Source organism: Triturus cristatus, chromosome 12 (assembly GCF_964204655.1).
Source record: "Triturus cristatus chromosome 12, aTriCri1.1, whole genome shotgun sequence".
NCBI lineage: Eukaryota > Metazoa > Chordata > Amphibia > Caudata > Salamandridae > Triturus > Triturus cristatus.
The window spans coordinates 241287752-241313737 of record NC_140595.1 but is presented as its reverse complement, the minus strand read 5'-3'; the positions used below and the strand labels follow the sequence as shown (position 1 = coordinate 241313737).

General features: G+C 50.0%; 1 protein-coding gene across 3 annotated transcripts in view; it reads right to left on the bottom strand.

The window, feature by feature from the left end:
• Positions 1-25986, bottom strand: part of IGSF9 (immunoglobulin superfamily member 9) — an 808805-nt gene that overhangs the window by 303654 nt on the left and 479165 nt on the right. For all 3 annotated transcript variants that reach the window (XM_085639861.1, XM_085639863.1, XM_085639862.1), the window contains one exon: positions 533-650. In XM_085639861.1, the coding sequence (XP_085495987.1) occupies positions 533-650 (118 nt within the window). The remainder of the gene's footprint in view (positions 1-532; positions 651-25986) is intronic.

Genomic DNA, 25986 nt, shown 5'->3' with positions numbered 1-25986 from the left:
ACAAATGTCTCACACATGCAACGCATCAAGCCAACTCATATAAACACGATACAACACATATTTCAGCTTAAAAATTCAATTGCCTGGTTATTGACATCACATTACATGGTTTTAAATAGCAATAGCTTGGCAGAAGTAGTTAAATCCTTCCCATAGGGCAAAATCTAACTACACAAACGAGCCTTTGGGTATCTTCAAATATGCAGTTTAGGCCCCAAAATTGGGCAAAAATGGTAAAACAAAAAAGCTAGACATCCTGCATTGTTATCTTATTTAACAGATTCACTGTAGGAAGGAGTCTCTTCTTTGTTTCCAGTCTCAGTAGTCTCTTGCAAATTTCTGTTACAGGCGCAAAAGAAGCCAAAGTCTTGTCATGCTTCACAAACATTCATTACGCCAGTGTGCACAACAACTGGAAGCATCTGCGCCACACTCACATTACATTCATTTTCCCTGGAGTAACAGTCAGATTTTCATATGCTACCTTCATTGCATCACTCTGACAGTATATGACGTACAGCGCTCAGATTACCTTGAACGAGCAGGCGGGTGGTGTGTGTGATCTCGCCTTCCCCACTTGTGGCATGGCAAGTGTATACGCCAGTGCTGGTCCGCACCACGCGGCCAATTTTCAAGGAACCGTTGTTCACCTAAGGAGAAGAAAACAGCGACAACAGCGGTGAGAAACGAGCAAATGTGGCCAGGTCAGCAAACTCGCGTCTGCGATGTCTCTGGTGTTCTGCGTCTAAATACAGAAAAAAACAAGCATTTGCAATGCAAGAGGTCTCGCATTTGCGAGAGTTTAAATAAAAGACAATGCCTTTTATTTATGTTTTCAAAATCAACACATAAATAAACGGCAATGCCATTTACATGGTTAGACAAGCCCTACAACCCACTCCCGCGCCATTCGATTAACAGGTCACAGGTGGGGTTTCTCTTAACTTAAAGACAAACGCATGCGCAGGGAACACCCAGATCGATACCCCACAAATAGGTAGATGCACCACAAACATGTCCAAGGAAACTGGCCCCAATAAACCACGTTTGGCAAAGGGCTTGCGATCTCCAAAATACCACAATGGTAGATGTCACATATAGATAGAAACGCTCACCCAAACAGGACACACACACCAAACGTAGTGATCACGCGCTTCTGATGCCAGACATCTGTACAAGTACACACACACACTGGCTCTCCCCGAGATCGAGAAACATCCGTGTCTTCATCGGATGCCCGTGCTTGTTGATTTTCAACTGAGATGCTTTTTGGAATGTAGAAAATAGTTTTATTGTACCTCATTAACTGTATATAAGCGGACAAAACTTTGTACACCAAAAGACTTGAGCAGACACACTCTGTTGAGGCTCTTCAGGCTGCAAAGTTTATTTTTAAAGCAACCTGTTCCTGTTTCCCCAACCGCCTCTTGTCTTTTCATTTTTTAAGGTAAACTCATATCCGAGCAACAATGACAAACCAGTTTTCCAATCAACTTTGGCGTCAGGTCTACAGGCAAGACTATAACAAGTGGGATAGAAGCATAACAAAGTATGCATCTGTTCCCTCTGTGAACACCTGTAAAGTAGAACTGGAACAGCAACTACAACTTGATACATAAAAAACAGACCATCAAGTTCTGATATCTTTACAGAAAAGCAAACAACAAATCTTTTGAATTCAAAGGACAACAAACTGAACAAAGCTAGACAACAAACCTCTTGGTATCTAGGGAGGATAGGCATCCTAAAAGTAACCCTGCATTACTCTATTGGAAAATGGAACCATGGATATAGACACACAGCTAAATGAATTGCCAAAGTACAACGTACAGTTGATGTATACACAAATTAAGGTCCAAGGAACTAAAGCAGTTTGCCTGTAACTTCAAGATATTTATTGTTTGCGAAATGCCAAAGCCTTAGAAAAAATGTCAGCGGTCAGAAACATATCCACTATAGCGGATCTCTTGGGTCTTTGTGTTTTAGAAAGAAATAGCAAAAGATCATCTGAAAGAAAAGCAGATGTGGAGGTGAAATAAGAGCATGAGTACAGTAAAAGGTGGTCTCCATGAAACTAAGGGGACGTGAAGTAGTGAGACGTCTTAAGAAAAGGTGATGTTTGTATTTGTAAGGAGTGAAAGAGGCAGCAGTGAAGGCGGGGAGATCTGAGGGGCAAACTTTGGAGCATAGACCAGCACAAAGAAAGCACAGATACTTTAGTGAGAGTTAATGAGAACAGTCAGCCGTGTTTGATATTCACAATACCCGACTTCACTCAAGGCACTGGTAATCAGGTGGGCATAGTGGGGCAGAGAGCAAGAATGCAAGGACAAAGAAACAGAAGAGACACTTTGACATAACAGTATCCGTGAGTAACCAGTCAAATCTTAAACCGAAGAAAAGGCCACCTAGGGGTAAGATAGAAGAGATACGCAAACACAAAAAGATCTAAAGACAGAGACAAGTGCAGGACAGTGCCCGATAGCCCGTGTCACCCACAAGCGTTAAATGTTACCTGCCTATTGGAACAAGGCAGATGTGCCCTGGCTTATATAAATTCAACAAACTGAACTAAACGGATTAGCAGATTAAAAAAAATTCCTAAAAAATGAGAATACAAGAACACAGTCTTCCTGCTGACTCGTAAATTATCAGGTAACCCTGATATAGCAAAATTCTGTGAGGTGCTCAGAAAACAGCGGGGTGGCAGCAGTAACGCACTCAGGTAAGGACACAAACAACGGGGTAAAGTAGTGGCTAGAGTCTGCTTTACCTGTCCTCCACCTCGTCTAAAGAAGGTGGTCGCTTCTCCGTCCTCCATGATGCTAACACCATGCACGTGCGCACAAGCATGACTACGATATCCATTGGCGAACTCTGCATCAATTACAATCAGCGCGTCATCAGGGTGCGCCCAGCGATAGCAGGGTGCGTGGTTTGCTGAACGTTCAGTGTTTGCGCTAAACACGACCTAGCAAGTGGCAAAAAATACTAAAGAGACTAGATCAGGTTCTCGCAGTATCCCTAGAAAGTGCAATTCGAGCGGCTTCGGCTTATGACACATAGCTGCCAAGTTTTCAGTATTCATATGAGTTTAATTTTTATTCAGAATGTAAGTGACATTCACATCAGTCAGGTGTGCTCATTGCGTGGCACTTATCTTCACTGTTGACAAAGTAAACATGCAACGTGTAAATAAAACAGCTATTGTTCTAGCCCATACAGTGCAGAACCACGCACACATGACACTTTAAAACAAGCGGTCGAAATTGTCCTGGCATCTTCGAAAGTGAAAGCGCGCACAGTGTGCTTAAAGTAAACAAAGAACATCGTCCTGCTTTTAAGTAGGACAAACTCAATAAAGAATATAGTGCTTACTGTGTAAGAACCGAAGTAAAGGGGCCAGTAGCCATGGGAATAATCAGATGACACGGCCGTACTAAGGAAGGACTAACAAGCCTATTTAGGAACCAGAAGCCAGCATTTACAAAGGACAAAGACACAAGCCAATGAAAAATATGGGCAGGTTAGTGGGCAGGGCTTCTCTCCTGTACTGAACTACCACAGATCTTCCCTAGAGCAGCTCTTGCGCTGACTCTAGGCTCGACCTAGTTAGTACACACAGACATGTTAGAGCAGTCCGGCTCACCTACCCGCTCCGCTGCATCCTTCCTGATGGTTTTCATTTAGTCACTAGGTCCTGAGGAATCGCCAACTGATCTATTAGAGACATTTTATAGGAGAGAAACATGTTGACCACTAAGGGGTAGGGCGTAATTTTTGTCAGATTAAAACAAAATAGTCGCCCTCCTTCTTCTTTTTACTTTTTAATTAGGTTGTGACCTCTCCAGAATAAAAATAATTATAGAGGATTCCCTTACCTGTTTTAACCCACACACCACATCTACATCTTACCAGGCCCCTCACACCCACGGCACCTATACGGCAAGGAACAAAAGATCTCCGATAAAGAGCCCCTTTATGGGTGCCCGTCGAGCATTGCGGCGCCGGCTCGACGAGGAGCAGACCCATATGATGAAGCATGACACCTAGCTTGCTGGGTGTGTGAGGGTCCTAGTTCAGAAAGGAGGTATTTCCCACCTCCCCACCACTCTGAGTACTCACCAGGTGACTCTGTGTTCTAACACATTTGTTGCAGCCATGGGTCTGGTAGAATGCCCCCCAGACCTTCTGGCAGCTGCTCCATAGCAAATGCATAGCAGATGTTAAAACAAAGGACTGTCCATCGTCATATTGTCCGCTTCTACACCACCTTGCCTCTCTTTGCGTTTTTTTAGGATTTGGATGAGTCCTGGAGCCAGAGGCTTAGAGAACCCATATAAGGGATGATTGCCCACTCAATGGTCCTTGGTACGATTGATGTAAAAGCTTAATGCTCTTCTGAGATCCAAAAGACTGAGTCTCACTTCCTCTTTCAAGGGACGAGCTGAAGCAAAGTATGTCGAAGAGAAAAATAATGGATTGTCTAACATGAGAGGGAATGACACCCTGAGAAAGAAACTCTGCTCTGCCCCGTAACACTAGTTTGTCTGGAAAGAAAAGAGTGTGGGACAGTTGGCCTGAAAGAGCCTGAGCTCGATAACCTGAAGTTAGCGCAATGAGAGGGACACAAAGGGCAGTTGGGCATTGGCTCAAATGAGGTACACAACGAATGCGAGAACCAAACTTCGGTCCCACTGAAGCATCACTAAGGGTTTAGGTGGAAACAGGTTCTAAACCTTTAAGAAAACACATCACAACAGGTGTCTTACACATGGATGGCTGGTCGGGTAAACGCAAAATGCCAAAAGGGTCAACAAATCACCTTTAATAGTTGCTACTGCAAGTCCTTGCGGGCTAAAGACAACACAAGACATCCAACAGCTCTGCCTGTAATTGGTCCGTATTGCAGAAACCACACTAGGGCACGAACCCATCCAAGCACTATGCATAGCGAAATATTGTAGATGGGTGTTGGTAACCAAAATGGCATCCAAAACTTCAGGAGGAACGCTGAATGCAGTCAACTGCAGCCCCTCAATCTCATGGGGGGGTCTATGTCAAGGTTAAAAACAGTGGGGACCTCGTGGGAAATTATGTAGGTCAATGTTATAGGGCACGTCGACTTCACCAGATTAAGGTAGAGCTCCTCTTGTACATTAGGAAATAGAATAGTCCTGATGAATTGCCACCGATCCTGTGGGGGACAATATGAGGCAAGAAACATGCTGACCAATGTTTGATCTCCTGGGACATCATTTCCCACGGGGTCCTTGCTGCTTTTAACCTAGACATAGGTTCCCTATCATTAAAAGTACCTTTAGGCCTTTAGGGTCCCCTTTAGCTGGGCCCTCTTTTAGTGAGGGGCTCGTTGGGCAGTGCAGCTCTAGCCCAATGAGGAGCACAACCTGATGATGAAGCCTGCCTCCATTTGGTGTGTGAAGGCTTGTGCTCTGCAACTAAATTGTCTTTGATGACCTGTTTTTGCTCAATAGATAGCTTGTACTACTACTTCGGAACTGCACACACTGTAATATTACCTTTTGAGGGAGGGCGTGTGCTGGACTGGTGATCCTCCTTTCCCCTCCTTACAATGCCTGTTCCTGATTTTCTTCAGAACTCTAAGCAGTAGAGGAAAAAGCAGGAAGGCAAACTGGAGTCCCGAGCTGCACTCTAGGCAGAATCCTTCTCCAAGGGGGAGTCTTCTTGGGAAATTTAGTGTGCAAAAGTATTGACATTGTACATTTTTGCAGTGGCAAGCAGGTTAAGCCATGATTATCTCTATTGCTGGAAGATGCCCTGTGCCTCCTCTGGGTTTAACTGCCATTTATGATACGTTAGGTGTCGCCTGGCGAGTTCAGCCTCCATAGCAATCAAAGATCCCCCCAGGTGGTTCACAACCAGGGAAATATTTTGGTCCAGAGCTGTAGAGAATCCTGGCACAGGACCGCGCCCTACCCCACTTGTTGCAATACCACATGACAGTGGTGTTGTCTGTGAGAACATAAGCCAGCCTATCTTTGATGGCTGGAAGCAAGGCTTTAAAACACTATGCGAATGGCCCGCAATGCAAAAATATTGATGTGGAGCTGGATGTATGCTGGATACTAGCAATCTCTGATCTCCACCTCTCCCAGGTGACCTTCCCAACCCAGCAGTAATGCACCTGTCACTACCATTAGCTCTGGGTGGCGTAGGAGAGAGGTCTGGTGCCAGTTCAACTGCATTTGAGCAGCCACCTCTGCAGGTTTTTCTGCAGTGTTCTACGAAACCTGGATGGAATTTGACAGTTCCCTTGGTGCTGAGCCCACTGAGTCTTGACATCCTACTGCAGAGCCCGCATCTGCCATCTGGTGTAGTTGACAAGTAGGATTCAGGAGGCCAAGAAGTCTCAGAGCTACTGTTATTGAAATCCAGGACTAAGGATGAAACACTGGGATCATAGCCCAAATGTCCTGGACTCGTTGACCTGGAAGGAAGGCTCAAAACTGCACTGTATCCAGATGTCAGGTCAGGTGTTACTTCGGTACGTTGATCGAGAACCGACTGTGGTGAGCCCGCTTTTACCAGCAAATCATCAAGGTTGGGGAAGACTGGTATACCAAACCTCTGAATATGTGCTGCGACCATCATTTTCATAAACACCTGAGAGGCACTTGTCAGGCTCAAGGAGAGTATGGAAAATTGAAAATGCTTTTGGCCTACCTTGAACCAAAAGTAACGCCGGCGGGAATTACTGCAGGACGGGAATATGAAGATATGGTTCCTGTAGATCATCCAGCACTAAAATCAAGTCTCCAGGATCCAGGGTAGATACAATTAGGGCATCCTGTATTTGTCCTTTTTAAGGAAGAAGCTGAGAGGGCAAAGTTCTAAAATAGACCTAAAGCTTCCATCCTCCTTCGGCACGAGAAACAACGGGAAAAACACCCAGGCCCTAATTTAAATGCCAGAATCCTCTCTAATCATCAGCACCATCTATATTATATATTCCAGTGCAAAATGAATGTAGGAATGGATGTACACTAGAGTTATCTAAAATTATCTCAACTCACTGCGAAGGGAAAAGCTGTGGCTTTTTTTTTTCTAAATGATGGTTGTAGGAGAGTAGGCTCTGCAATCCTATGATCACCCCGATTTTTTTGCTTTTGCTTCATTGGTTTACGACTTTCTCCGGCTGTGGGCCTGCCAATCAGACCCACAGCCTAGCTGTTCTCTCTCGAAATTAACACACATGTACATTAGGTGCATCCACTAATTGGAACTGGGCCGCCTTGTCAGTCCCTGTCTCAGCATACCACAGGTATCCAGGGCATCGGTGTACCCAGGGCCTACCAGGGGCTGAAGCATGTATTATGCCACCTCTGGAATGGCCGCCCAAATCTGACACAACTGGCTGCACGACAGCTGGGGCCACGTGGTGTAATCACCCGTTGCTGTAGGTGTAGTATTCCTACACCTAAACCCTAAAATGGACACATGGATTCCTATCAGTCACTCCTATAGCAGGCCTTATCAATCCTGAAGGCAGAGTGCCGGGAATCATGTGGGACGGTGCTCTGGCACGAGCTGAGCCCGTCGACGGCTTGCGGAACCAAGTCCTAATAGCCGTTCCATGGTGACGCGGGCCAACTACTTTTAATGCATTATAATCCTTGCGGTTATTTGCTAACTTTGGCATCACATCACCTACACATGTCGAGTAAGGTGTCATACGAATGGGAATACGAACCCCTCGCCAGTCCTGGCGACGGGGTTAGCATTCCCCCCTTTTAGAGGGACACGACATGGAAGTAACCTTGAACCCCGGTTAAAGTTGACTCAAGCCTCAGCATCACAAAATGGATGCTGCCACCAGACACAAGTCTGACCTCCTGCTGCTGGGGGACCTTCCAGCAAGGGAAGCTTGGACAAAGGGTTTCCTGTCGAGGGCGGTGTTAGCACCATCCCAGACAGGGTTTGTGTATCCCAGGTAGGCAGGGCTGAAAGGAAGGTGATTGCAAGTGGCACCCCGGTGCTCACTGTGCATAGCCCGGCTCAAACCAGTTTCGGGGGCACACCAGCCCCTGAGCTGGCGCGAAGCCGGACAAAGGATAGGGGTGTAACCACCCCCCTCCTGGCTCCACCCATAGGTAGAACCTAGTCACGGGCCAGCCCCTTTTCTTAGAATAAAGGTAGGAGCGAGTCCCCTTCCCAAATTGGATAATCAGATAATCGGATAACTCCGAATCACGAACCACTTTCCACGAAAGGAACTCTTGACTATTTCTGAAGACTCTCCCTTGTGGCTAAGGAGTAGCCACCCTGCACCGGCAGGCACCACCTAAGCGCTTGCGGTTTGCTGTACGTCTCCTACGGATCAAGACTGCCCAGCTCGACGAGACCCGAGTTCCCTGCCATCTCTGACCTTTTACCTACCTCATCAGCCCAGCTGAGAGTCGTAGGTGTGACGAGAACTGCGGGACCGGCTATCTTCAGAACCTGCACGACGCTTATCTAGCACGCCCACCGAGGGACCCTCGAGTGAGTGCACCTAGGGTTTGAGAAGCCCTAAAACCCTGAGCAGCTCCAGCATCGAAGTCTGTCTCCCCAGCATCCACGAGATCTGCGTGGGGGCCCTTCCGCTTCTTGCTGTTCCCAGCGTTGTCCGACCACTTGCCGACCGGCTTGTGGCCCTCTTCACGACGCTCCAAGATTATTTGCATCACCGGTCTGGTTGCTCCAGACTGGCTTTTGCTCCCCTTCAACAGAGGAGTACCACGGACCCTCCTGGTCCACTCCCGACGCCATCGGGACTCCCCCGCTTGGGTTGCCACTGCCAAGATCCGCTGCCCCTTCCTGGGCCCAGCATCATCGACAGCAGACACCTTCGTGGGACAGCTCGCCCTCCATCCTGGTCGCCGCCGCGCCTCCTGGTCCGAGGAACAGCCGAGTCCGACGTCACCCACTCACCTGGTCGAGGTGACTTCAGCCGGTTCCCCCCCTGGTACCCACACGATCGCTGGCTAGCGGTTGAGAACTGAGTCCCCTCTGCTTTCAGGTCTCCTTCACCACCGATCCAGGCTTGGATCGCTCTGAACATCGTCACTGGTCGCCTGCCAGCAACTTCTTCTTTCAGGCTCCTGAGACTACACGAGGACTCCCGACATCTTGCCGAACTTCACGCAGCCGCAGCCTCCGGGCTAGGTAACTCGAGCATCTCGGTGCTCCATCGCAGGTTCGCTCTACAAGTGTCCAGTTCCTTTTTCGTTTAGTCCCACTGATCGGAACACTCCGGAATCAGTACCTCCAGACTCTAACCATTCGCATTTCACTGTTAGTGTAGATGGTTTCTCGTGCCCCTCGGGCATTTGTGTAAATTGTGCAACTGAAGTATTTTCCTAAGAGTTTTGTAGTGTGCTTAGCTCCCTGACTCATAAAGAGCCAGGGTAGTCTTGTTATAAATAAATATCCTTTTATTTTCATAACAACTTGTGTGGAGTCCTTTCACTTGGTGTTCAAGGGGTATATGTGATGGTAAACAGCTGGCTTAACACGCCCTCTAGAGTTTAGCCTAAGACTGCTCGTATCCACGCTACTAGGATAGCTGGTCTATAAGGTTGACTTACAACCAATCATCAATAAGGGTCGTTTGGAATGATACACAGTGATCACTAGAATAGTGAGCACTACATATCAGGCCAACTTCTCACATTGGTGAGCAGCGGTTGGGATTTGAGCTTGCTGTTGTTTTACCACACACGTATCCTAAGAATATCGCAGTGAAAGATCACATAAGTACCCAGGTACATATAACTTAACTTAGAATACTCCGAGTTCTACTGAGCCGGCTGTTGTAGTGTAACAGGGCTTAGCACACCCTGACTACAACTCTTAGCAAGGGATCAGTAGGTAAACCCATAGTGTAGGTAGGTGCAACACTTACACCCCGCTAGAAAAGCATGTCGGTCCACGGAGAGTCTGCAGGGACTCCCTTAGTGGTCAGTGACCCTCCACAGGTCGTGTCACGATATGCAACTCTTAGCTTCAAGGAGATGAGACAACTGTGTGCCTCCAGGAAGCTAAACCAGGGTTCTAACCCTACCATCGCAATACTGATAGGTCTCTTAGAGGCGTACGATGCTAGGAGGTCCTCTAACCCAGGTCCCCCCAGTGCAGATGGGAACATGCCTCCCTTAGAGGGAACCCTCGGTGACCCAGACCTCGACCTCCACACAGAGGAGGAGGACGAGGACGAGTTATCGGGAGACGAGGCAGACAAAGGTCCAGTGGTAGTCGGCAGGCTTACAAGGACCAACTTAAGCAGGCATGAGAATGGAACTGGGGGAGCCCCGGGCCCACGCTCAAGCAGGCTTAACCTTGGGAACGGACGAGCTAGGTCTCTCTCCAGAGGCTCTGGCAGATCGGTTCATACACATGTCTCTCAGGCACCTTCTCAGAGAGGAATGACTTCCCCTCAGAGGAGGGAGCATGAAGCGAAAATGCGGGAGGTCAATCTGAGGATCGAGCGGGAAGAACTTGCCCTCGCCAAAGAAAGACTTGCCTTGGCCCGAGAGCAGAAATTAAGTGGGTTAGACCCCACTGGTGGCAGCATTCTCAATAGAGAGAAAGACAGGGGTATAGACACTAGACACCTGAGTAAAATAGTGCCCCCCTTTAAACAAGGGGACGACATCCACAAGTGGATAACTGCCTTGGAGAGGGCCTGCACTGTCCAGTGCGTCCCCCCAAGTCAGTGGGCAGCTATACTGTGGCTTTCCTTTGAAGGTAAAGGAAGGGACAAGCTCCTCACTACAAGAGCTGAGGATGCTAACAACTACCAAGTCCTGAAGAACACACTGATTGATGGGTTCGGCTTAACCACGGAACAGTACCGGGTGCTGTTCCGGGACACCCAGAAAATTCAGTCTCAGGATTGGGCTGACTTTGTCGATTGTGCCACTAAGGCTTTGGAAGGCTGGTTGCTGGGTAGCAAGGTTACTGATTACACAGGATTGTACAATCTTATCATGCGAGAACAGATTTTAAACAACTGTCAGAACCAATTGTTGCATCAGCACCTTGTCGACTCGGATCTGACCTCTCCCCAAGAATTGGGAAAGAAGGCAGACAGATGGGTCAGAACAAGGGTCAAGCAGAACCAGAATCAGAACCAGGGTGGTCAGAAGAAAGCAGACCAAAAGGGTAACAAGAACGAACAAAATGACCAGAAGTCTTCGACAGGTCCCCAACAAACCAAAGAGGGTGGGGGTCAGGCTTCACAGAATAAGAAGACTCAAGAAGGCCAGTCAAAAAGGTGGTGCCAATACTGTAAAAGTAAGACTCACTGGTTTAGTGAGTGCACCAAGAAAGGAGGGCAAACTCCTGCCACTGCAGCCCCTAAGGCACCTGCGCCCCCTAGTACAGTCAGCAGTGGTAGTGCGCCTCCCAAGGCATTAGTTGGGTTAACCTTGGGAACCGAGGGGAGTGACGACTTAGTCGGCACGCTCACTCAGGCCGTCCTTGTCTGTACAGGGGATATGGATATGTCCCCTGATGCCAGTCCCAATACATTGGGCAAATACAGACAGACACCTTTGATAAATGGAAAAGTGGCTCAGGCCTACAGGGACACGTGTGCCAGTGTCACCATGGTGACGCCTAACTTCGTGGACCCTGGACAGGTCATGCTAGGTACCAGTTACCTAGTGACCAATGCCAGCAACGTCACTACCAATCACAGTATGGCAGTTGTTGATTTCTCCTGGGGAGGGGTAAGTGGCCCGAAAAAGGTTGTGGTTAGTTCAGACCTCCCCGTAGAATGTCTGTTGGGCAATGATTTGGAAACGTCACAATGGTCAGAAGTGGAGCAGAGGACTCACATGGAGATGTTAGGCTTGCCAGCACATGTCCTTGCTGTGACCAGGTCACGGGCCAAAAGATGCCCCACTGAACAGGTGCTGGATCCTGGAAGAACGGACCAGACACCTTCCAAGAAAAGGAGCAGTAAGGGTAAGGCTTCGCCTTCCCCCTTGCCCCAGGTCGTGGATCAAGTCTCCGAGGAGGCTGACCTTAAAGAACTGAGGGAAACTGAGCCGCAAGAGCTTGAACCTGGTCAGGTTGAGTTTCTGGGCTCAGGGGGACCCTCCAGGGAAGACCTGGGGAAGGCACAGTTAGACTGCCCCTCACTTGAACCCCTCAGACAGCAGGCCGCTGCTGAGGCTGCAGGGAACGCCACAGGTACCCACAAAGTGTACTGGGACGATGGACTCCTGTACTCCGAGGCAAGAGACCCCAAACCTGGTGCGACCAGGAGGCTGGTCATCCCCTTGTCTCTGAGAGGTTTCCTTCTCACCTTGGCCCACGAGATTCCCCTTGCAGGTCACTTAGGCCAGAATAAGACTTGGGACAGAATTGTTCCACACTTTCACTGGCCCCACATGTCCGAAGATACGAAGGAGTTTTGCCGCTCCTGTGTCACTTGCCAAGCCAGTGGTAAGTCAGGTGGCACGACAAAGGCCCCCCTCATACCACTACCAGTGGTGGGGGTACCCTTTGAACGAGTGGGGATCGACATTGTCGGACCAATGGAACCCCAGACAGCATCAGGGCACAAGTTTATACTGGTGGTGGTGGACCACGCCACCAGGTATCCTGAAGCTATTCCCCTCAGGACCACTACAGCACCTGTGGTGGCACGGGCCCTACTTGGAGTGTTCTCCAGAGTGGGCTTCCCTAAGGAGGTCGTCTCAGACAGAGGTGCAAACTTCATGTCGGGATATCTGACTGCTATGTGGAAGGAATGTGGTGTCAACTACAAGTTCACCACACCCTATCACCCACAATGCAATGGGCTTGTTGAGAGATTCAATAGGACCCTAAAAGGGATGATTCACGGACTACCTGAAAAGCTTCGGCGGAGATGGGATGTCCTGATACCCTGCCTCTTGTTCGCCTACAGAGAGGTCCCGCAGAAGGGGGTTGGCTACAGCCCTTTTGAGCTTCTGTTCGGACATCCTGTAAGGGGACCCCTTTGTTTGGTAAAGGAAGGATGGGAGAGACCTCTCAGAAAGCCGGCATCAAACATTGTGGACTATGTGCTCGGTCTCCGCTCGCGGATGGCGGAGTACATGGAAAAGGCGTCTAAAAACCTGGAGGCGAGCCAAGAATTACAGAAAGCTTGGCACGACCAAAAGGCTGTCCTGACTGTGTACCAGCCGGGACAGAAGGTGTGGGTGCTGGAGCCAGTGGCCCCAGCAGCACTCAAAGACAAATGGTCTGGGCCCCACACGATCACTGAGCAAAAGGGAGAGGTCACCTACTTGGTAGACCTGGGAACTCCCCGGAGCCCCCACAGGGTGCTCCATGTAAACAGGCTCAAGACATATGTCGACGGGGAGGGCATGGGCTTGCTCATGGCCACAGATGAGGGACAGGAGGAGGAGAGTGACCCTCTCCCAGACCTGCTCTCTCAGAACCCTGACGATGGATCAGTAGATGGTGTTGTCTTTTGCGGCAGCCTCTCTGGACATCAACAAGAGGATTGTAAACAGGTTCTTCAATCCTTTCGACATATGTTCTCTCTGACACCCAGTCAGACCAAGTGGTGTACCCATGAGGTCGACACTGGGGACAGTCTGCCCGTAAAGAGTAAAATCTATCGGCAACCTGATCATGTCAGAGACTGCATCAAGACAGAGGTGCAGAAAATGTTGGAGCTGGGAGTCATTGAACCCTCGGACAGCCCCTGGGCTAGTCCCGTAGTGCTCGTGCCGAAACCTCACACCCAGGGCGGTAAGAAAGAGATGAGGTTTTGCGTGGACTACAGAGGCCTCAATGCGGTCACTAAGACTGACGCCCACCCGATACCAAGAGCAGACGAACTTATCGACCGGTTGGCCTCGGCCAACTACTTAAGTACGTTTGACCTGACAGCTGGGTATTGGCAAATCAGGTTAGCTGAGGAGGCCAAGCCCAAAACAGCATTTTCTACCCCGGGTGGGCATTATCAGTTCGTGGTAATGCCCTTTGGTTTGAAAAATGCACCTGCCACCTTCCAAAGGCTGGTGAATCGAGTTCTCACTGGGTTGGACGACTTCTGTGCGGCGTATCTGGACGATATCGCTGTCTTTAGCTCCACCTGGGAGGATCACCTGGTCCACCTGAGGAAAGTGTTAGAGGCCCTGCAGAAGGCAGGCCTCACTATCAAGGCCACCAAGTGCCAGATAGGGCAGACACAGGTTGTATACCTGGGCCACCTTGTAGGTGGAGGCCAGGTTCAACCATTGGAGAGCAAAATACAGGCCATCCAGGACTGGGCTCCTCCAACCACCCAGACTCAGGTTCGAGCTTTCTTGGGCCTGACTGGTTATTACCGGAAATTTGTCAGAAATTATGGATCCATTGTGACCCCGCTAAACGACCTGACAAGTAGAAAGATGCCAAAAAAAGTTCAGTGGACAGCAAGCTGTCAGAAGGCATTCGATGACCTAAAGCAGGCCATGTGCACAGCACCTATCCTAAAGAGTCCAGACTACTCCAAACCATTCATTGTCCAAACAGACGCTTCGGAGCTGGGTGTGGGAGCTGTTCTATCGCAACTGAATTTTGATGGTCATGACCAGCCCATAGCTTTTATTAGCAGGAGGCTGACCCCCAGAGAGAAGAATTGGTCAGCTATTGAGAGGGAGGCCTTTGCTGTGGTTTGGGCCCTGAAGAAGTTGAGGCCATACTTGTTTGGCACTCACTTCAAGATTCAGACCGACCATAAGCCCCTCTTGTGGCTAAATCAAATGAAGGGTGAAAACCCCAAACTACTTAGGTGGTCCATTTCCCTACAGGGGATGGACTTCACAGTGGAGCATAGACCTGGCACTGATCATGGCAATGCAGATGGGCTCTCCAGGTATTTCCACTTAGAGCAAGAAGACTCACCTGGTCAAGGTTAGCTTATTGTCCCAAAGTTTGGGGGGGGGTCATGTAGGAGAGTAGGGTCTGCAATCCTATGATCACCCCGATTTTTTTGCTTTTGCTTCATTGGTTTACGACTTTCTCCGGCTGTGGGCCTGCCAATCAGACCCACAGCCTAGCTGTTCTCTCTCGAAATTAACACACATGTACATTAGGTGCATCCACTAATTGGAACTGGGCCGCCTTGTCAGTCCCTGTCTCAGCATACCACAGGTATCCAGGGCATCGGTGTACCCAGGGCCTACCAGGGGCTGAAGCATGTATTATGCCACCCCTGGAATGGCCGCCCAAATCTGACACAACTGGCTGCACGACAGCTGGGGCCACGTGGTGTAATCACCCGTTGCTGTAGGTGTAGTATTCCTACACCTAAACCCTAAAATGGACACATGGATTCCTATCAGTCACTCCTATAGCAGGCCTTATCAATCCTGAAGGCAGAGTGCCGGGAATCATGTGGGACGGTGCTCTGGCGCGAGCTGAGCCCGTCGACGGCTTGCGGAACCAAGTCCTAATAGCCGTTCCATGGTGACGCGGGCCAACTACTTTTAATGCATTATAATCCTTGCGGTTATTTGCTAACTTTGGCATCACATCACCTACACATGTCGAGTAAGGTGTCATACGAATGGGAATACGAACCCCTCGCCAGTCCTGGCGACGGGGTTAGCATTCCCCCCTTTTAGAGGGACACGACATGGAAGTAACCTTGAACCCCGGTTAAAGTTGACTCAAGCCTCAGCATCACAAAATGGATGCTGCCACCAGACACAAGTCTGACCTCCTGCTGCTGGGGGACCTTCCAGCAAGGGGAGCTTGGACAAAGGGTTTCCTGTCGAGGGCGGTGTTAGCACCATCCCAGACAGGGTTTGTGTATCCCAGGTAGGCAGGGCTGAAAGGAAGGTGATTGCAAGTGGCACCCCGGTGCTCACTGTGCATAGCCCGGCTCAAACCAGTTTCGGGGGCACACCAGCCCCTGAGCTGGCGCGAAGCCGGACAAAGGATAGGGGTGTAACCACCCCCCTCCTGGCTCCACCCATAGGTAGAACCTAGTCACGGGCCAGCCCCTTTTCTTAGAATAAAGGTAGGAGCGAGTCCCCTTCCCAAATTGGATAATCAGATAATCGGATAACTCCGAATCACGAACCACTTTCCACGAAAGGAACTCTTGACTATTTCTGAAGACTCTCCCTTGTGGCTAAGGAGTAGCCACCCTGCACCGGCAGGCACCACCTAAGCGCTTGCGGTTTGCTGTACGTCTCCTACGGATCAAGACTGCCCAGCTCGACGAGACCCGAGTTCCCTGCCATCTCTGACCTTTTACCTACCTCATCAGCCCAGCTGAGAGTCGTAGGTGTGACGAGACCTGCGGGACCGGCTATCTTCAGAACCTGCACGACGCTTATCTAGCACGCCCACCGAGGGACCCTCGAGTGAGTGCACCTAGGGTTTGAGAAGCCCTAAAACCCTGAGCAGCTCCAGCATCGAAGTCTGTCTCCCCAGCATCCACGAGATCTGCGTGGGGGCCCTTCCGCTTCTTGCTGTTCCCAGCGTTGTCCGACCACTTGCCGACCGGCTTGTGGCCCTCTTCACGACGCTCCAAGATTATTTGCATCACCGGTCTGGTTGCTCCAGACTGGCTTTTGCTCCCCTTCAACAGAGGAGTACCACGGACCCTCCTGGTCCACTCCCGACGCCATCGGGACTCCCCCGCTTGGGTTGCCACTGCCAAGATCCGCTGCCCCTTCCTGGGCCCAGCATCATCGACAGCAGACACCTTCGTGGGACAGCTCGCCCTCCATCCTGGTCGCCGCCGCGCCTCCTGGTCCGAGGAACAGCCGAGTCCGACGTCACCCACTCACCTGGTCGAGGTGACTTCAGCCGGTACCCCCCCTGGTACCCACACGATCGCTGGCTAGCGGTTGAGAACTGAGTCCCCTCTGCTTTCAGGTCTCCTTCACCACCGATCCAGGCTTGGATCGCTCTGAACATCGTCACTGGTCGCCTGCCAGCAACTTCTTCTTTCAGGCTCCTGAGACTACACGAGGACTCCCGACATCTTGCCGAACTTCACGCAGCCGCAGCCTCCGGGCTAGGTAACTCGAGCATCTCGGTGCTCCATCGCAGGTTCGCTCTACAAGTGTCCAGTTCCTTTTTCGTTTAGTCCCACTGATCGGAACACTCCGGAATCAGTACCTCCAGACTCTAACCATTCGCATTTCACTGTTAGTGTAGATGGTTTCTCGTGCCCCTCGGGCATTTGTGTAAATTGTGCAACTGAAGTATTTTCCTAAGAGTTTTGTAGTGTGCTTAGCTCCCTGACTCATAAAGAGCCAGGGTAGTCTTGTTATAAATAAATATCCTTTTATTTTCATAACAACTTGTGTGGAGTCCTTTCACTTGGTGTTCAAGGGGTATATGTGATGGTAAACAGCTGGCTTAACACGCCCTCTAGAGTTTAGCCTAAGACTGCTCGTATCCACGCTACTAGGATAGCTGGTCTATAAGGTTTACTTACAACCAATCATCAATAAGGGTCGTTTGGAATGATACACAGTGATCACTAGAATAGTGAGCACTACATATCAGGCCAACTTCTCACAATGGTCATCACTGTGATGACAAAATCCTGGTGCCCTTCGGCTGAACGACAATGACTTTGATGTCCACTGATAAGGGCAGCTGTGATGCGACTATGAAAAGGTTTACCCACTCAAACATACTGTTGACAAAGAATATAAGGGATAAAGTAGTACATCCTGCCATACATTATATGGATATTGCAACTCACGGAGGTTCCATACCCATATAGAGGAACGAGGCCGAAGGCTAAGTTCCTTTATAAGGCTATGAAACTCCGAGGTGACTTGCAATAACCTTATCATGGACACCAGGGAGTACTTTATCCCACATAATAAATGGTCCCACCATCACCTTTCCCACAAACCATTTAAAACTTTGGTGCGTAGCTTTGTCATATGAAAAGCAAGAATGTTTGTAAACATAAGGAAAAAAAATGTAGTGCAAAATTAAAAACATCAAAAACCTATTAGTTATTTATTGCAAATATATATTAGAAACAGTCCTCTCTGCTTGACATTGTAAGCTAGAAAAATAAAGCACAAGAAAGAAAAGAAAATGTTTCCATTACTTTTAACAGCTGCTTCAATTGCAAATAGTGACCCGACCTGTCATTCACCTCGGCTGCTGGCTCTGAAAAAACGCAGACTATAGGGAATTTGTGCCGTCGTACCTTGTCATAAGCAGTTTATTCATCTCAAAAGAGCATCCGCATGGAGGCTATAGCATGCATTACTGGCAGACCACGGCTGTGCAGGCTAGCACTAGCTGGTATGCACCTAGTGCTTTATAATGCAAAGGATCTCTACGGAATAGACGCCTGCTGAAGACAACAACTAAACCCTCCATGCATGCAGTAGTAGACAATGGAGATTTGGGGGGCAGCTGGCGAAAGGGACGTCTGCCCCCCAGGTAATTTGGGGAAGTGGAGCAGTCTGACTACTGCTCAGGGATTTATGCGGTTTTGGGGCTTCTTTTGTAGCCCAAGAGGTCCATATGCGGCCATTTTGAGGTTCCTGCCTTGGTGACACGATAACTGGTACCTCGGTAGTTAGCGTTTTTGATTTTGGTGGTGTCTGCTTAGGTAGGAGTAGGCTTCTAGTGAAGTATTGCGAAGAAGGTTTTTCTGTTTGGTGCTTCAGCATCAGTACAGATCTTACCATCATGTCTTCCAGGGAGGAAATGGTGGCACAGTCCTTGCGACTCCTGGAGGCCAGAGGGCACCTAGACCTTATTGTGGATGGGAGGCGGCAGCGTAGTGGTGCCCCATAAGGAGGGTGGTAGAGGGGGTCGCGGCCGCAATCCTGGCATGTTCCCCGTCGCGGTGGACCCTTGAACTTGGTGCCATGCAGATGAGCAAGAGGGCCGCTCCCCTGTCACACAGGGACATATGTAAGGCATTGGGAGGGCCGCAGCAGTCTGAGGGCCTCGAGCTAGAGCAGCTGGGGAATGCTGAGGCCTTCCCCAGCTGGAAGTCAGTTAGTGCAATTTATCAGGTCTTCCCACCTTCGGGTGAGCCCTTGCAGGTAAAAGCGAGGAGCGGGCCGCAGCGGACGTGCACGCGGTCTCAAAGAAGGGACAGGGGAAGAGGAGCGCATCTTGGGCAGGCCGGAAAGGCCTTTCAGACGCTCAGAGCAGCGTGGGGGAAGAGGAAAGAAGCACATTTGGTTAATCCTGGTGAGTCAGGAGAGAAGGGGGACACAGTTAGTGGATATAAGGCAGCTTTACCTCCAATTACTGCAGGAGGGTGGGGGACACAGGTACAAGGCCCAGCTTTTGAGGCAGCAGCAGGCAAGAATGGATGGCTACAGGGCAGATGGTCACCCTTAGATTGGGACAGGGACAGTTGACTAAGCAGGGCACCTTCAGGGGTGGGGCCGCAGTGGCCCCTCAGAGAACAGAAACTGGGGGACATGCTGGAACCAGATTACGTGGGAGAGGACGCCTCTTCACAGAGTGGGCTCGTGGATTCAAGGGTGGGGGAGCAGACCCTGGCTATATGGGTTCCACCTGCAGTGGCACCAGCAGAATTGATCTGGAGTGAGGATGAGGAGGAAAACCAGGGGGGCAATAAAGGGGACACATTTGGGTCGCCATGCATTGGGTGACGAAATTAGGCCGCCTAATAAGGAGTAAGGTAGATCAGGATGGGGGGGGGGGATGGCAGGGATTGGGCAGAGGCGAGTCGGAGGACATGAGCTAAGAGGCTCAACCAGGCACAAGTGATAGTGCTCTGGCTAGGTCCCAGGTGGTGAAAGCAGAAGGACGTAGGATTTCAAGTAGTGTGAGAGAATCAGGTGAGTTAGGGGGCTCACAGGCGTGGGGTTGTACCAGCACTCCAGCCTGTATTACCTCTCACAGGTTGTTGCAGCAACAGCTGTTGTAGACTCTGGAGTGCTCAGCATAGCTCATTGTCCCCGAGGAGAAGAGAAGGCATGGCCCTGTGTGGCTAGCTGGACTGCGATGATGGGCGACAAGATCCTCACCCCAAGAAGGTCTGGTGTGGCCTCGGTGGTGCAACGGTCAGGAGGGTGGAGTGCAACCCTCGACTGTTGTGTTCACGGAGGGATCAGCGTCAGTAGTCAGGCTGGGAGGGCTGGGTACGGCCCCCAGAGTTAATGGGTTAAAAATGTGGTGATGCACCACGATGTAAGCACGCTTGATAATGAAGAAGACAGCTTGGAGGAAGGTGAAGTGCATGACGGGATGAGGTGGAGCTCGTAGGGGGAGGGCAGGGGAGGCAGGAGCATGAGGGGTGGGGGGGGATCTACTAATCACTCTGGCCGTAGTATTTTGCCGGCTGCAGGTTCCCAGCACACTCATGGCAGAAGTAGTGGAATCATGCGGAGAGGAGACATGGCGAGATGAAGAGCCAATGAGCAGACACTGACTTTAGCGCCAGGTAAGACAACACGGAACAGGGCGAACACCGCTGTAATGGTATCTGTGGGTGAAGAGGCAAAGGAGCGTCCAGTCAGCGTGGAAGCCTGCTTGAGCAACGGTTTTTATGTCAAACATACAGGCATGGATTCAGATGAGCACACTATGGGAACAAGTGATTCAGTGGAGGGGGGGGGGCAAAAAACAGGGAGTTCAAAGCAGCACAAGGTTCACAGAGCCAAGTAAGGAACAGCAGGGGTCACCTGGGAAAGAGACTGACAAGTCTGTGGGAGTGGAAAAGGAAGCAATACAAGAAAGAGTCAGAGAAGCCTGAGAGCAAAGAGTTAACAATTAAGAAACTGCCTTATATGGGGACGTGGAAGCCATTGGGAGCTCACCTCATGGCGGCCACTGAGGAGAGGATATGGAAGGGAGAATATATAGAAATTATGAAGCTACTACACAGGGAGGGAACTAAGGTCAAAGGCAGGGTCCAAGGATGAAGAATATGAGCTGTTGGAGCGGACGAAGGTGCCGGTCAACATTGTAAATTGGAGGCAGGGGTGCCCGCTTTCACCCATGCTATTCCCCATCGCCATGGAGCCCTTGCCGCTAGGCTCAGACAATATCACACCCAGAGGGGTCTCAGATTCGCGGCTCGAGCTCTAGTCGTCTCCATGTATGCGGACGACGTCACACTCTATGTCGGCAATCCCCAGGAGAATCTCGGTCCCATGGTCCGCGAGGTGGTACGTTTCGGGGGCCTATCCGCCATCCAGGTTAACTGGAGCATGTTTATTCTTTTTCCCCTCACGGACGCCACTGCCCCCTTCACGCCGGATTACCTGTTTGTATTGGCGTCGGGACCCACTAGATACCTAGGTATTTGGCTCAGCAGGGGTGTGGACGAACTTTGGAAGGCTAATTTTGGCCACGCTGTGGACTGGCTGGAGTCTAAGATTCAACTCTGGCGACGACAGCCCCTGTCTCTGGCGGAACGCATAGCCATCGCCAAGATGGTGGTGCTCCCGAAGTTTCTGTACTTATTCATGAATGTCCCCATCCCCCTCACAGCTCACTTTTCTCGCAGACTCCGCTCACTTATAATCACCCTTGTCTGGGCCGGTCAGCAACCTAAAATCGCATATAATATACTCACTCTTCCTTTGCCGTGTGGTGGACTGGGAGCCCCGGATTTCAAACTGCCCAAGCCACCTACCTTCACTTCTGGCTGCACCCAACACCTTTCCAACCACACGTTGCGGTGGAGGCTGATCTCGCTGCCCCCTGGCCGCCCCTGACCGTTCTTTTTGCCCCAGCGAAACCACCACGTGGTGAAATCGACACAGTGGAGACCTTGCGATGGGCCAGGGACGGGCTCCAGAGATACTCTGGCTCTAGCATGCTCTCCGCAAATGTCATGCCCATTGCACATAACCTGACATTCCCCCCTCTACAGACGGCCAGAATGGTCAAACGCATGACCCGCTTGGGACTCTCCACGGTGTCGGACCTCTACCCTAGCAACACTTTCTTCTCACTCACGGCCGAGTCCAGCCCCATGGATACTCTGCTTTATTATCAACTCAAAGCTCTCTGCATGGAGCTTCAGCCCACGTTTCCCCAGTCCCCCCCTTGATGGCTGTCCTCAACTTTGTCTACACATCCACATCCCCCCGCAAGCTGGTCACCAAGATTTGCACCCTCGTGCTTGCGGACTCCTCCATCGCCACTGACTGCGCCCGCGCGGCCTGGAGTGAAGACCTGGGCGCCGATCTGTCTTAGGAGGTCTGGCCATACTGCTGCAATCAGATCAAACGTTTATCCCAAAACTACCGCCTGAGCCTCATACATTTTAAATACCTGCATAGATTAAAACGCTCCCCCGCTCAGCTGCATAAAATGAACCTAACCCCCAGCGACAGATGTCTGCAATGCTCCGCTCCTGCGGCAGACTTCTCCCACCTCGCCTGGCTGTGCCCCAAGGACTCTGCATACTGGCGCTATGTGTGTGCCGCCATCACTGAGATCACCTCTACACCTGTCACGCCAGACCCACTGCTTTGTCTCTTAGGCTTTGTGAAATTGTGCCCAGACGCTACTCGTCGGCTGACTACAATGCTGCTCGTTCTTGCACGGCGCAGGGTCTCCATGTGCTGGGGTCGAAGGTCCGTGCGCAAGGTTAGCGCTTGGTTTGAGGACGCTTCGCGCTGTAAGACACTTCTATCCGAATTCTGGGACTTGGTGCCGGCCACTTGCCACCCGATCGATATTTGGGGTCCCCTTGTCTCTTATCTCCAGCGCCAAAACGCCCTGACCTCTCCCTCGCTCCCCGCCGGCACTCCGCCCGCGGCAGCCGCCAGCGTTGGCTCGTGAGGTGCTACCTCCCCATCCACACACTCTACAGGGCCATTGCGTCCTCTCCCATCTGCATTGGTCCTTTCCCGGGTGCTCTCCACCGCTCTCCCGGTTTCACCTCAGCATTTCTCTTTCTGTGTAATGTAATGGGCTACTTATATATGATGGTTCCTATAATGTATGTAACAGATGTGGTTCTCCTCTTTGATTGCGCACTCTCCTCCTGCATATACTGAAATTTGAAGTGCAATTTTTCTCAATAAAGGTTTTAGAAAAATATAAACAAAAAACACTGTGAATTGGACAGCAGCATTCCTTATATATGCCAGCGTATACGGCGGAAAGTGCCCAGAGATGTCGGTCACACTTTTCAAATATATGGATGTCATTCGAAATTCACAAATTATGATGGCTACGCTTTGTTTAACTGCTGCGGGAGGGGTGTCAAGCCCCAACAGGGCAGGTACAATAGCAGGGATACAGCGGGGTGCAGCAGGAACAGGCAGGGGGTTACAGGACAAGGAGGGAGGGGTGGACAGGGACCGACAGGAAAGGACTCTTAATCCCATTAAATTGGACAGATTGAGATTTTGGGTTTTTCATTATGACAGACAGGATGATGCTAGGATTTTGTTGCAAGGGTTCACTTGGGGCTTAAGAATGGGGTACGAGGGCCTGCGGGTGAGACGATGGGCAGATCATTTTAAATCAGCCAGCGAACACAAGCAGGTAGTGAGGGATAAGTTGCTCAAAGAAATTGAAGTGGGTAGGATGGCAGGACCTTTTGAAGACTGGCCAATGGATGACTTGTGTCCCCCATCGGGGTGGTACGCAAGAAGGAACTGGGCCAATTTAGACAGATTCATGGCAGGCAGGCGAGTCTGTGAATGACTTCATACTGGAGGAAGAGGTTTATTCATCTGTTGATGTAGCAATAGCCTTGGTGGAAAAAGTAAGCCAGAGGGTGATTATCGCGGAGAGTGACATTAAGGTACACCCTTCTGACTTTCAGCTGCTGGGGATTCCGTTTGAGGGCAAAGGGTATGTCGATAAAACGATGCTCATGAGCTGCACCATATCATGTGCATTGTTTGAGTGTTTCAGCATCTTCTTGCAATGGCGGTTTATCAATTGCATGGGACACAACCATATGACACATTACCTACACAATTTATTTTTCGTGGGGATACCCGGTTCCACGGACTGTCAGCATTTGCTGTCAAGTTTCAAGGAGCTCGTGCGGGACCTTGGGGGTGCCCTTGGCGCCAGAAAAGACAGTGGGTCTTACTATGGTGATCTAATTTCTCAGAATTAAAAATGATTCAAGAGTAATGGAAGCTAGACTGCCAGAGGATTCGAAAAAGAACCATGCAGCAGCTGCTGGATGCAATATTGTCAAAATCAAAAGTCACAGTCAAAGAGGTGCAAATGCTGTTGGGACATTTGAATTTTGCATGCAAGCTGGTTAGAGCGGGTAAGACGTTCTGTAAGAGGTTGGGGTTGACTCTTTTGGAATTACCATTGTCGCACCATCATGTGCGGTTGTCAGCTCGGGTTAAGGAGGATCTGAAGATGTGGCAAATCTTTCTCCACTCTTTCAACGGGATCCCCTTAGTAACCTTGATAGAGTTAGACTGGGATTTTTTCAGATGCTTTAGGAGGTGTCGGTTTTGGCCTGTACTGGAAAGGTCACTGGTGTGCTGAGGAATCGCCGCAATCATGGAAACGGGCGGCCGCAGCATTGCATTTTTTGAATTTTTTCCCTTGCTGGTAGTGGTGGCATTGTGTGGAGAGCAGTTAGTGCGAAGAAGGTTCTGTTTAGGATAGATAATATGTCAGTGGTACAGGTAGTCAACAGACAGTCAGTGAGGGATGCACAGCTTTTAAAGTTGTTGAGGGTCTATTTGTGGAATTACTTACAACTTGACATTGTATTCAGAGCGGAGTGGACAATGACATTGTGGATGCCTTGTCTCATTCACAGGGGGAAAGATTCCATGAGCTGGCCACGGAGGCAGCAAGAGTTAGGACTAGAATGTCTCAAGACCTATGGCTAATAGGAGAAAAAGGATGCTTCAATTGTAGAGGATTTGTTAGGTGTATCCATGAGAATGGCATATTCCCAGGATTAAGCTGAGTTTTTAGTAGGGGGGTGCAACCGAGGACAGACGCATGGGTTAGTGTGGAGAATGTAATGCCATTCATCAAGATATAGATTGAAAAAGGCCAGTCCAGGGTGACAATTTCTGGAAAATTAGCGGGTATCACATTTATAGGTAAGTTGTAGTGAGGCAATGTCTCTTCCTCAGGTGAGCTCGACAAGAGAATTCTGGAGGGGCGTTCCATGGAAAGGGGTCAGTTGGGTCCTTAGAGGAGCCCTTTGACTTTGAGCATCTTGTGCAAAGTGATTACGGTGCTACCGGGAATTTGTAGCACAGACAGGGAGGCGGTGTTGTTTTTCACACTCAAGACGTGGATGTTTTTTGGCGTGTTTATGGTGTCTTAGCTTTTGATGGGGTAGAGGGAGCCGGGGAATACTCTGAGAGGAGGTCAGTGGATGTGAGGAAGGGCTGAGGATGTGTCTTTACAAGTCTAAAACTGATCGAGGGGTCAAGGCAAAAGTGTTCTGCTACAGGTGTACCCCGGGGCCAAGTTTTGCCCAGTATGATGGGAATAGGCTATCAAACCTATGCAAGAGGGGGAGGACTTTCAACAGAGATGGTAAGCAAGTATCCACATTTCAGCTGTTGGCAATATTGCGCAATGCTTTGGCGCTCATTGGTCTGGATGCCGAGGGTTTTGGTACATATCCTTTTTTAGATTGGGATGGCTACAGAATCGGGTAGGCAGGCCTAGAGTCGGGAAATTATAATGGGCTTGGGTAGATGGTCATCAAACTGTTTTCAGCGTTACGTAGAGGAGGGGAGACAGAAAAAGGCACAGGGTGCCTCCGCTTTTCTGGGTGGCAGTCGACAGAGAAATTACCATTGTTTACCAAAGTTTATTTTTGTTGACCGCGCCAATTCAGGCTAAAAGGAAACGGGTAGAAACGTTCCCGCTGGAATGAGCCTGGAAGTTAAAGGTTCTGTAGGAAGTTTAGTTGATTGGGGTAATAGTTTTAGTAAAGGGGCTGGGGAGTTTAAAGGTCACAGTTGCAGCTCTGGAGTAGGTACACTATTACTATATTAAGTTGTTGTGGGGTGGAGCGAGATTTTAGGG